This window comes from Neofelis nebulosa, chromosome 7, assembly GCF_028018385.1.
Source record: "Neofelis nebulosa isolate mNeoNeb1 chromosome 7, mNeoNeb1.pri, whole genome shotgun sequence".
NCBI lineage: Eukaryota > Metazoa > Chordata > Mammalia > Carnivora > Felidae > Neofelis > Neofelis nebulosa.
In genome coordinates this window covers 98,566,962-98,579,888 of record NC_080788.1, presented here as the reverse complement: position 1 = coordinate 98,579,888, position 12,927 = coordinate 98,566,962, and the positions used below count along the sequence as shown (strand labels likewise).

At 36.4% G+C, this 12,927-nt stretch overlaps 1 protein-coding gene across 3 annotated transcripts in view; it reads right to left on the bottom strand.

Moving 5' to 3' along the window:
* Nucleotides 1-12,927, bottom strand: part of KLHDC1 (kelch domain containing 1) — a 54,928-nt gene that overhangs the window by 27,839 nt on the left and 14,162 nt on the right. For 2 of the 3 annotated variants that reach the window (XM_058738971.1, XM_058738973.1), the window contains exons 2-6: nucleotides 12,635-12,705; nucleotides 12,005-12,158; nucleotides 11,495-11,613; nucleotides 3,542-3,620; nucleotides 1,551-1,634 (exon numbers count right to left, since the gene is read on the bottom strand). In XM_058738971.1, the coding sequence (XP_058594954.1) occupies nucleotides 1,551-1,634; nucleotides 3,542-3,620; nucleotides 11,495-11,613; nucleotides 12,005-12,158; nucleotides 12,635-12,705 (507 nt within the window). The remainder of the gene's footprint in view (nucleotides 1-1,550; nucleotides 1,635-3,541; nucleotides 3,621-11,494; nucleotides 11,614-12,004; nucleotides 12,159-12,634; nucleotides 12,706-12,927) is intronic. The other variant, XM_058738972.1, reaches the window with a different exon arrangement.

The window sequence follows — 12,927 nt, the reverse complement described above, 5'->3', positions numbered from 1 at the left end:
CTTGTCTTTTGATGTTGATATTTGGAAATAATAAAGTAATTTAAGAGTGTCCCTAAAAAATGAAGAGAGTGGATTCCAGTTACAACCATGTCAGAAAAACTTTCAGATAAAATATAAATAATATAAAAACTTATTTGAAGAAATCATCAGAGAAATTACAGTGAAAATATTGGTAAATATGAACTAAATTAGGGACATGTGCATGTAAGGCTACTACAGCAGGAAGGGAGGGCTATGAACTGAGGTAAGAAGGGAAAGAAGGAGCCAGAGAAAGACTTGAAGTTCAAATATAAGTACCTCAGCTCCCTCATCCCCAGGAGCACATCCTTTTTTTTGTTTTTTTAAGTAGGCTCCAGCCCAACATGGAACTTGATCTCATGATCCTGAGACCAAGAGTTGCATGCTCCATCAACTGGGCCAGCCAGGTGCCCCTACAGGAGCATGTTCTAGAAATTCGCCTTCAATAGCTATAGATCCCTGATTTTTCTCTAAATAGAGGGTACAGATGCCTGAAAAAGATCTAGGATGAGTTTCAGTAGATCCATTCTCAACAATTTTCTCTGCACTTGCTTGTTCCAATATAATTATGTGAACAGAGATAAAATGATTTTATTTCATTAACAAAAGACATAAATCTTAAAATTCAAATGTATGTACGTCATATATGCATATTAGTGGACAATTTTGGTTTTGCCTGTTCAGCATTCCATTCTGCACAGTTCTGGTGAGTTCATCAGCCACAAAATCCTGCTCCCTTAGGGTAGGCCTGAGACTTGGGCCTAAACCAATTATCCCCTTGGCAACAGGGACCAATGTAGAGAGTGAGAACATGCCCAAATACAACCAGAGTCCTTTTCTAAGACTTATTTGTAGACATTGAAAGAATACAGCACCAGTAGAAAAGACTGTTTGGATAGCCAGGACCATATTCCCTCCTAAAAGAGCTGGCTGGTCTGCAGTAGACAGGATAGAGCTAGCATATAAAGAGAAGCAGAGAGAAACTAACAGAGATGGAAAACATTGTTGCTGTTGAGTAACTTGGGCAAGTTCCTGAGGCTCAAGCCCTTGCGGCTCTTCCACTGTGTGAGCCACTCCAAAACAGACTTCTCCCCATGTGAAAATTCGTTATATCTTAAACCAACTTGAATTTGTGTTTGTTCACCAGCACTTGAAAGAGTATTAATAATGTATTTTTTGTCATGCTATAACCGCATGTAGATTTCAAGAGTTTATGAAATATGGGCTTTTTAAAATTGTGGACTTCATTATAAAAGGACATTTTAAAAGTGCCATTATTAAATGAGGACATCACACTTGTGGCTAAAGAATGATGATGGAACCCTCTTTAGAAGATCTTTCTAGAAAACCTTAGCTAACCTGGAGAAAAATAGGTGATTAAAAAAAAACGACTAGTGACAGTACTCAGGGACCCCTTAATATATAAATATAAACTCAATTGCTAAAATCCAAATGACTTAGCAAAACTGTATCCTTTTAAACTATCAATGGATATATCAATATAAAGAAAGGTAACTTTTTACAATACTTACTTTAATTTCTGGTTGAAACCAACTCCGTGTCTTTGTATCAAATATATGAACATCATTATGCCACCCCCAGAATATCTGTTCTTCCTAAAACAGAAGTTTTTTAAATATTTAAAAGCTTTTATAATTTTTAGATTAATGTTACAAATTTAATTGCATATTTACCAGTGAAATAATAGGCACCATTACAAAAATAGAGTTAAGTGTTAGCATAGTCATAAAGCTAACGCGTACAGCAGTGGCTCACAAAGTGTCGCCTCCAGGCCAGTAACAGCCACCACCTGGCAACTTGTCCTCTCATAGCATTGCTTCCAGTGAATCATAACTTTACTCATTGATAACCTGCCAATCCTCTCAAGGATTGTCTCTTTTAAACTTGCAGAGGACAGAATGACATTTATATTTTGCAATCTGTTTTCCTAGAGTACATGCTCTGAATTCCTAATCTTTGCAATTAGGAACTTTAGGGCACCATGGTTCTTGTTTCCAAAGAGTTCCAACCACTTCTATTTAACCAAGCAGTTTGTTCGTATAGGTCAAACTTGTGCTCACTCTCTTGTCTTCTAGGAAACAAAACTGTCAGCGAGGTACCCATTTAGCAGTTATACTATATTTAGCATCTCTGGATTGTTGAAATCCTCTGTTACTACTCTAGCTTACCACTCTGTTGGTTTTATGTTCTATGCCAGAAATACATCATTCATTTTTGGCAGGACTTGTCAAACAAATTAAACAAACTAAATGATTTACTTAATTTAAAATCTAAGAGAAAAAAATCTACTGGTACACCAGAAACTTCAGGACATGATCCTTAGCCTAACCTGTACCAGAGGAGAAAAAAAATGAGTAAAAAAATTAGATAGAAGTAATGGGGATGTATAGTTCTGAAAATTATCAGTAATACTATAAGTAGCAAAGCTTTACACATATTTTATTTGAAAACTCAAAAACCATGGAAATACACAGAGAACTTTTTAAATACCCATATACAAAAACATATACATGAAGTGTACATATATATTTATATTATAATGTACAAAAATACTATATGCTAGTAGAAGGTAAAACCAAAGAGTTACTATGTATCTTGGTGCTGGGATCAAGGTTGTGTTTGTTTGGTTTGATTTAGTTTAAGATTTTATTTTTAAGTAATCTGTATACCCAACATGGGGTTTGAACTTTCAAACCCAAGATTAAGAGTCACATGCTTCACCGACTGAGCCAGCCAGGCACCCCTGGGATCAATGGTTTTTACAGTTATCTTTTAGGGGCGCCTGAGTGGCTCAGTTGGTTGAGAGTCCCATTTCAGCTCAGGTCATGATCTCTCGGTTCAAGGGTGCGAGCCCCGCATTGGGCTCTGTGCTGACAGCTCGGAGCCTGGACCTGCTTCAGAATCTGTTTCCCTCTCTCTCTCTGCCCCTACCCCTCTGTCTCTCTCTGTCTCTGTCTCTCTCTGTCTCAAAAATAAATAAACATTAAAAAAAATTTTAAGTTACCTTTTAAAAGGTTTCATTTTTATGTCATGTCTTATTTCATTAGTAATAGATTATTCTCTAACCAGTAAGACGTAGGAAAGGTAATGTTACTATCAATTTACTGCATTACAGAGGCCAGTCTGAGCTATGAATAGTTCTGGTGGACATACCTAAAAGGAGGTGTGTATCAGCAACAGCCATTCTGGTTATCTATGAACAAAGTTTTTCCAAGTTGTGCTAAAGTCACCACTTGTCTAACAGAAGCAGGTGTGAGTGATGAATGTAAGAAATTACTCTGCCAGTAGCCATGAAGGCTGAGAACTTCCTCAGGTGAATCTCTCACCCTCAGGTGAGAGAACTTCCTCTAACTGAATCTAAATCCAAAAGAAAGAAAACACATTTTTTTTTCACAGTGTCAATTATGGCAATTTAAACTGAGAAAGATTGGGCTCATTGTGTCTAGAGACTTTAAGGGGATACTAAATTTGAGGAAAATGTAAACAGTGGTTACTGTCTTACCCAAGATGCATCATGAACATCAAAACAGTCCTGGAGTTCACTGTGTCTCCTACACCCATAGCCACCAAAATATATTAATCTGAAAAACAAGTACAAGAGAACACATTTCAGATGTTCTATTTCCAGTCTGCAAAGGAGCTCATCTCTCTCTCCCCCTAGTAATCTAAACAAGCCAAATAAACTACAAAACCACAGTTTAAAAAAAATCAAGGAGAGAAGGGAAGAATCCTAAATGAACTAATGCCAGAAAGTGATGAGTTCTCAATAGGAGAGAAGAGACACGCGCACAGCTGCTTTCATTCCTGGTGCAATAGCAAGAGGAGGAAGAATCCGGGACAGATAGGCTTTGTAAAAGACACCACCCAAAATTTTAATAGCTGCATGTAGGCTGGCATGGCAAATTAGAATCTTAAGAAAATCAGCACAGTGGGAGATTGAATCCACTCGACAAGTCTTTCACATGGTCTTCAGAGAGCTCATGGTTGGTCACCAATAGGCAATAATCTACTAAATTGAGTCTACTAACATTTGAGATCAGGACAGAAGAGCTGACAGAAATACCTCAGAAGCATACCAAGCCATTACAGCACACAGGATGCCTGCTCTCAAAAACCCAGAGGAGGACATACAAAGCTGAAAATGATCTCCTAAGGTATGGAAAGCGAAAGGGGGGACTGGAGAGCAAAGAGAACTCCCTAGTAATCCAAAGACCTATCAATGAGGCTACAAAACAGGGAGAGACCTTCCACGGTTCTGAGGCTTGGAACTCTGTGAAGCACAGCAGAACATCTTTGGAAAATCTGGGATGCTCAAACATGGAGTCCTAGCAAAGGAAAGTCCTGATCTTGCCTCAAAACATCTGAAGCCAGTTGTACAATGGAATCAAACTAAAGTTATAACAGCCTCAAACACAAATCAACTACAAATGAGACTGACTGAACTCCCACTCTAGCAGCTTGAGAAAAACATAAAGGACATGTCCTTTTCTGAAGATAAATATCATTTTTTCCAATCTTTACCATTCTTTCACACAGAATGTCTAGCACGTGGTAAAAAAAAAAATACAAGATACGTGAAAAGGTAAAATAAATAAATAAATAAATAACCTATGATCAAGAGAGCAAAGAGCCAATATAAGCTGACCACAAGGTGGTCAGCATGGCATTTACAGTAACTATGATAAACTGTGATAAAGATAACAGACCTAGTTTGTAAAATGTGGACAAAATGCAGGAAGAACAGAACAATTCCAGCAGAGACACAGAATGATGAAAAATAACCACTAAGTGGAAATGCTGAAAATGGGGGAAAATGTAAGAAATAAAGACTTGAATAAATAGGCTTCACAGGAGACTGGACATAGCAATGGAAAATACCAGTGAACTTGAAGATAGGTCAAGAGGTTAATAAAAAGTATTCAAATTAAAACAAAGAGAGGAAAAGAGGGGTGGGGGGAACCCAGAGAGCCCAAGCTCTGCGGAACAATATCAAATGGCCTAATGTGCACTAAACAGGAGCCCTTGAAGATGGAGAGACAAATAAATGTGTAGAAGAAATATTTGAAAATTACTAAGAGGTTTCTAAAACTGATGAAAGATATAAACCCACCAACCCAAGCTCAGCACACTCCAATCTGGATAAATACAAAGGAAACTACAAGCAGGAACATTTGTTAAAAAAAAAAAAAAGGGGCGCCTGGGTGGCTCAGTCGGTTGAGCGTCCGACTTCAGCCCAGGTCATGATCTCGCGGTCTGTGGGTTCGTGCCCCGCGTCGGGCTCTGTGCTGACAGCTCGGTGCCCAGAGCCTGTTTCAGATTCTGTGTCTCCCTCTCTCTCTGACCCTCCCCTGTTCATGCTCTGTCTCTCTCTGTCTCAAAAATAAATAAACATAAAATTAAAAAAAAAAAAGTTTATTTATTTATTGAGAGAGAGAGAGCATGTGCACAAGTATGAGTGGGGGAGGGGCAGAGAGAGGGAGAGAGAAAGAATTCCAAGCAGGCCCCACACTCAGTACCAACAACAACATGGGGCTAGGAGATCATGACCTGAGCCGAAATCAAGAGTTGGAAGCTTAGCCAGCTGAGCTATCCATGCTCCCCCAGGTAGGAACATTTTAATCAAATCAATGAAGAGCAAAAATAAAGAACAAATAAAGAAAAGCCAGAGTAAAAAGACATATACCGGGGAACAAAAACACGAATGAGAGTGAATTTCTCACCAGAAAAATGGAGGCCAAAAGCAATGTCATAAAATCTTTAAAGGGCTGAAAGGAAAAAACAAACAAACAAATAACCTGTCAACCTAATGGGTAGAGAAAAAAGTCACAAAGGAAATTAAAAATTACCTTGAAATGAATGAAAACACAATAAAACAAACAAAAAAGAAAATGCAATAAAACAAAACTTATGATGTACAATGAAGATGGCACTCAGAGGGAATTTTATAGCTGTAAATGCCTACAATTTATTTAAAAGATCTCAAATCAATAACAGAACTGTACACATTAAGGAACAAAAAAGAGAAGAGCAAACTAAACCCAAAGATAACAGAAAGAAGGGTTTAGTTTAATTAAAGGGTATAAGCAAAATAGTAAATAGAAAAAAAACCAACAAACTAAAAGTTGGTTCTCTGAAAAGATCAACACAATTGACAAAGCTTTAGCTAGGTTGACAAGGAAAAAAAGAGAAAACTCCAAGCACTAAAATTGGAAATGACAGAGGGGATATTATTATCAACATTACAGAAATTAAAAGGATTTTAAGAGAATACTACAAAAAACTATGCCAACATACTGGATAATTTAGATGAAATAGAAAAATTTCTGGAAAGACACTATCAGAAATGGCTTGTAAGAAATAGAAAAACTGAATAAAACTATAATAAGGAGATTGAATCAGTAATCAAAAAACCCACCAACAAAGAAAAGCCCAGGACCAGATGGCTTCAGTGATAAATGATATCAAACATTTATAGAATAATTAATACCAACCTTCTCAAAGTCTTTTTAAAAAGAAATGAAGAGGAAAGAACATTTCCTAACTCATTCTATGAGGCAAGCCAGCCAAAAACATTACAACAAAAGAAAACTACATATATCCAGTAAGAGATTAATATCCAGAATAAGTAAAGAACTCCTATAACTCAACAACAAAAAGACAACCCAATTTTTAAAAATGAGCAAAGGGCTTGAATAGACATTTCTCCAAAGAAGATCTACAAATGGCCAACGGGCATATGAAAAATGGTCAACATCATTAGTCTCTGGGGAAATACAAATTAAAACCACAATGAACACTACTTCACACCCACTATGATGCCTATTATTTTTAATTTTAATTTTATTTTTTGAGAGAGAGACAGACAGAACATGAGCAGGGAAGGGGCAGCGAGAGAAGGAGACACAGAATCTAAAGCAGGCTCCAGGCTCTGAGCTGTCAGCACAGAGCCCGATGCAGGGCTGAAACCCACAAACCGTGATATCATGACCTAAGCTGAAGACAGATGCTTAACCAACTGAGACACCCAAGTACCCCTGCCTACTATTTTTTAAAAAGAAGAAAAAAAAGAAAAAAGAAATAAAGGAAGAAATGGCAAGTGTTGGCAAGGATATGGAGAAGTTAGAACCCATGTACAATGCCAGTGGGAATATAAAATGGCATAGTCACTGTAAAAAACAGTTTGGTGCTTCCTCAAAAAATTAAACATAGAATTACCATATGACCTGAAAATTCTACAGTTAGAATTAAAAACAGGGACTCAAACAATACTTGTAAGCCAATGTTCACAGCAGCATTATTCACAATAACCAAAAGGTGGAAACAAATGTTCATCAACAGATGAACAGATAAACAAATATGTAACAGGGCATAAAATGGAATGTTATTCAGCCTTAAAAAGGAAGAAGCCCTGATACACACAACATAGTGAACTTTGAAAATATTTTAAGTGAAATAAGCCAGACACTAAAAAACAAACATTGAATGATTCTACTTCCATGAAATATCTGTAATAGGCAAATTCATGCAGGTAGAAAGTAGATTAGAAGTTACCAGAAGTTGGGGCGAAGAGGGAACAGGGAGGTATTGCTTAATGTCTACAGAGTCTCTGTTTGGAGTGATGATAAATTTTTTAACTAAATACAGTAAAACCTTGGTTTGACAGCATAATTCATTCCCAAAACATGCTTGTAATCCAAAGCATTTGTATATCAAAGCAAATTTCAAGAACCATTGGCTTAGTTGTGATCATGGGACAATCGGCATCATGTACTACTCATATTGCAAGACACTGCTTGTTTATCAAGTTAAAATTCATTAGAGGGGCACCTGGGTGGCTCAGTCAGTCAAGCGTCCAACTTTGGCTCAGGTCATGATTTCGCAGTTCGTGAATTCGAGCCCTGCATTGGGCTCTGTGCTGGCAGCTCAGAGCCTGGAGCCTGCTTCAGATTCTGTGTCTTCCTCTCTCTCTGCCCCTCCCCAACGTTCTCTCTCTCTCTCTCTCTCTCTCTCTCTCTCTCTCTCTCTCTCTTTCTCTCTCTCTCTCAAAAATCAATGAACATTAAAAAAAATTTTTTTTTTGATTATTAGAAACGTGTGCTTGTCTTGCAGAACACATTACTGGCAATCCAAGGTTTTATGTACTGGTGATGGTTGTACAGTCCTGTGAATGTAATTGTCCACTGCACTGGACGCTTACGTATGGTTAAAATGGCAAATTTTATGTTACATGTATTTTATCATGACTTTTTAAAAAGGTGTAGTAAAAGTAAGTCCCTCTCCTACTCTCAGTCACTCAATTTCCCTGCCTGGGGCAACCACTGTTACCAGTTCCTTGTATATGTGAACAAGAAAAACTTCAAAGGACCAAAAACATACTTTGTAAGGTTAGGATCAATTAAGTCTAGGACACAAAAGCACTAACCATGAGGGAAAAAATGATAAATTAGACTGTATTGAAATCAGATTATACCATTGAGAGAATAAAGAGATACATGCCCAACAGAAATGTTAATGCTTATGTACCAAAATACATAGAAGAATGCTCATAGCTATATTATTCCGAAGAGTCAAAAAATAGAAATGACCCAAATGTCTATCGACAACAGAATGAATAAATACATTGCAGTATTTCATTTAATATAATAATATACAGGAAAGAAAACAAACCATAGGTACATACAACATCATGAATGAATCTCAAAAATATAATTTTGGTTAAAGTATAAATTCTATAGGATGCCATATACAACATAAAAAAACAAAAATATATAAAATATAAAAAACAATAACTAATTTAGGATACCAGAAGTCAGGATAATGGTTTCCTTTAGGAAGGGGGCTGAGCATACTCATTAGGAGTGGACATAATGAAGGATTCTACAGTGTTGATGATGTTCTTTCTTTACTTGAGTGGTGGTTACATAAGTATGTCATTTTGTGATAACTACTTAAGGTATACACTTATGATTTATAATAGTCCTATAAGAATGCTCTGTAGAGCTTCAATATCTAAACTAGTGAAGTATTTATACATTAACAGATCAATGGAACAGAATAGAAAACTCAGATCCAAATACCAATGAAAATTAGGTAAATACATGATAAAGGTAGCATCTGAAATAACTGAGTTACAGACAGGTAGCCATTCAGAAAAAGATAAACCTGGATCCATATCTCATACCATTCTCAGAATAAGCCCCAAATGAATCAACAATTCAAATGTAAAAAATAAAATGACAAAAGTACTAGAGAAAAATACATTGGTGAATTAACGTATAACTTTGCAATCAAGATTCAAGATCAACAAGCCATAAAAGAAATTACTGGTAAAAAAAGAAATTATTGATAAATTTATCTAAATAAGTTTTAAAAATCTGCTTAATGCATGTAGAACACATAGTAATAAGCAAACTCAAAAGACAAATGACAAATTGGAAAAAATATATTCATACCATATCATATCATAGTCAAACACTAATTTCCTTAATACATAAATAACTCCTAGAAACTGAGTTTATAAAAGCAAAACTCAAATAGAAAATAATTACCAAAGCACACAAATAGTTCAGAGAAAAAGAAATCAAAATTCCCCTTAAACATAGGAAAATACATCCAGACTTACAAAAATTGTTTCAGTGAAAATGAAAATAAGACTGAGACATTTCTCATCTGTCAGTATGGCAAACAAACAAATAATCTGAGTTTGCCAACAAACTCTTGGCAAGACTACGGAGAAATAAGCATTCCATTGTTGAGAATGCAAAATGGCCCCACTTATATGGAGGAAAAATTGGCAAAATCTACTGCTATGTGTTTCATTGTGTTCTTCCAAAATTCATGTTCAAGTCCTAATGCCTGCCCCCTGCCCCTGTATCTCAGAATATGACCTTATTTGGAGATAGGTTCTTTACAGAGGCAATCAAGTTAAAATGAGATCATTAGGGGAGGCCCTAACCCAGCATGACTGGTGTCTATAAAAAGGGAAAATCTGGAGACAGATAAGAATAGATAGAGAGAATCCTATGTGAACATGAAAGCAGAGATCAGAGTGATGTCTCTACATGCCCAAGAACATCAAAGATTGCCAGCAGAAATGGGGCGCCTGGGTGGCTCAGTTGGTTAAGCCTCCAACTTCAGCTCAGGTCATGATCTTGTGGTTCACAGTTTCAAGGCTTGCATCGGCTCTGGGCTGACAGCTCAGAGCCTGGAATCTGCTTCATGGATTCTGTGTCTCCCTCTTTCTCTGCCCCTCCCCTGCTCACACTCCATCTCTGTCACTCAAAAATAAATAAAACATTAAAAAAAATTTTTTTTAAGTTTGCCAGCAAATCACCATAAGTTAGGGGAGAGGCATGGAATAAAATTTTTCTCAAAACCTAGAGAAGGAACCAATCATGCTGACCCTTTGATCTCGTACTTCCAGTTTCTAGAAACATGAGAAAGCACATTTCTGTTGTTTAAGCCCCTTAGTTTATGGTACTTTGTTAAAACAGCTTTGGCAAACTAAACATTTGTCAGAATTATAAAGGCAATCTAATTTTATCCAATGGATACATTTCATTTAAATTCATTAAAGCATAGTTTGTAACAGCAAAGGAACAGAAATAATCTAAGTGTTATTTCATTTTCAGGGGAAAGGTTATATAAACCATGGTATGTCCTCAAAGGGGAATGCTATGCAGCTACGAAAGAAAAAAAGGAAGGAAGAAAAAAGGGAGGGAGGAAGAAAATCAGCTTTCTAACTAGGGATTCAGAAAGATGAAAGATCTCCATGGTACACTGCTAACTAATGGAAGCAGCAGGGTACACAAGAGTGTACAGAATACACTGCTATTTGTGTAAGGAAGAGAGAGAAAAAAGGAATACGTGCACACACTCCTACGTATTTGCTTCTATTTGCATAAAGTAACACTGATGGCAGTGGCTTCCAAACCTGTCTGCATCTTGGAATCACCTGAGGAGTTTCAAAACATCATAACCCTAGAGATGATCACTTAATTAGTGTAAAGTATCACCTGGGCTTTGAAATAAAAAAAAAATCCCCAGGTGATTACAATTGCAGACAAGTTTGAGAATCACTGATGTAAGAATACAAAAGATATTAATTGAAGCAGCTATTTGTGCATGGTGGGGGAGAACAGAGTGGATAGGGACAGGGGTGGGAGCCAGACCTTTCACTGTAGACTTTTTAATATGGTCTTGAGTTTTGAACCATGTGAATGTGTTAACTATTTAGAAATTTTAATTAAATAATAAATTTATTACAAAAAATAGTTGCATCCACAATGCTTATTTTTATGACATGGCTCTTACCCAGGATGCAGAACTGCCATTACCAACAGAGTCAAAACAAGTTTGTAATTACATCTTGAAAAAATTCAGACTTTCAAGTTTTCTCTATTTCAGCCACCACCCTTGCTAAAGTGTACTTAATGAGATGATTCTGCCGTATTACCTGTCTTTATATACCCAGCAAGAAAGTTTATCACGTGGTGTTGGTGGTTGTCCTTCAAAATTGGTGATTTTTTCCCAAACGTAGGTTCCATCTCTTGTTCGCAAATTAACAAAATAAAGCTTTTAAAAGAGAAGAACACCATTAGCAGACAGGGCATTTAAAAATCAAGTCTGTGTCTGAGGGATATGTGATCCAAAACTTAATAATATAACTTTTTTTTCTTTTTGCAAGGTAAAATTTTTCATTGTAAAGTTAATGAAAAAGAAAGCTGTGTTTTAGAAGCAAAAATGACATATAAAACATACTGAAATGGATCTTTTCTCATCATGCTCTGCCCTATAGACACCAACTAAGCAGGGAGCGAACTCTGAAGCAGAAAGACATGGAAGAGACGAACACAATGGCTGCATTTTCACTCTATTTTTAAAACCTTGTAAGCTTAAGATTTTCTACATATATCTTCTCCTTTAAATATTTGTACACGAGATTAAGTGATACACTGAATATTACATTTTGCTGCACTCCTGAATTGAAAGAAAATATTACTCGATTGCTGTATCCTTTGTCATCATATCCTCCAAAAACGTACAGCTTTCCATTAATGCAAACACCACAACTTCCTGACATGGAGGTAGGGAGTTCTCCTTCCATGAGGTGCATGGTCCTGCAGCAAGAATAACATGGAATTCCATGACTTTCTAGAAAGGCAAATTAAAATTCCCTTTGAACTCCATGAGCACTCTTTCAGTGAAAATTGCCATTGACAACTGTAATTGAAATGCAATGGTAGCCAATACGGTAAAAACTCTAATCCATGGTAAAGATTTTTCAACCTACTGGGGAAAAAAAATTGCAAAATCTTCAGGTGTCACTAGAATTGGGAATTAACTGGTACAACAAAGCAAAGTCTTCTGGGGTTGCCTGAACCTTGAGAGGAATGGTAAACAATGAAGACCGAGCAGAGAGAGGAAGGGAGTAGGGGAAAGAAAGAGCCAGAGAGAATAAAACATTCAAAGAAAAGGAAAGGGTCATGCTAAACGTTGCAGTATGTTCTAAGTTTGGTCTTAAATTCCCTGTAGTCTATGAAAATATTTAAATCAGATTTTAAGATTGGACATTCTGCAATTTAAAATTACTTACCACAACCCACTATCAATATCATAGGTCCAAATTTCATCATTAGGCAAATATACTTCATTGTCTTCAATTGACTAAAAACAGAATACATAAAATTATATTTATCAATTACACAGTAACAATTAAATGGTTCCTCAAGATGGGAAATCTGTGATTAAAATGCTGCAAGACACAAAATCATAAACAGGCTCCGAGAGGGTTTCTTTAATTTAAACTAAGATAGGTTAAAAAAAAAAAAAAAAAGGAGAAAAAAAGACATTTTCTAAGAGAAAGTGGGCAAACAAGAAAGGTTTAGA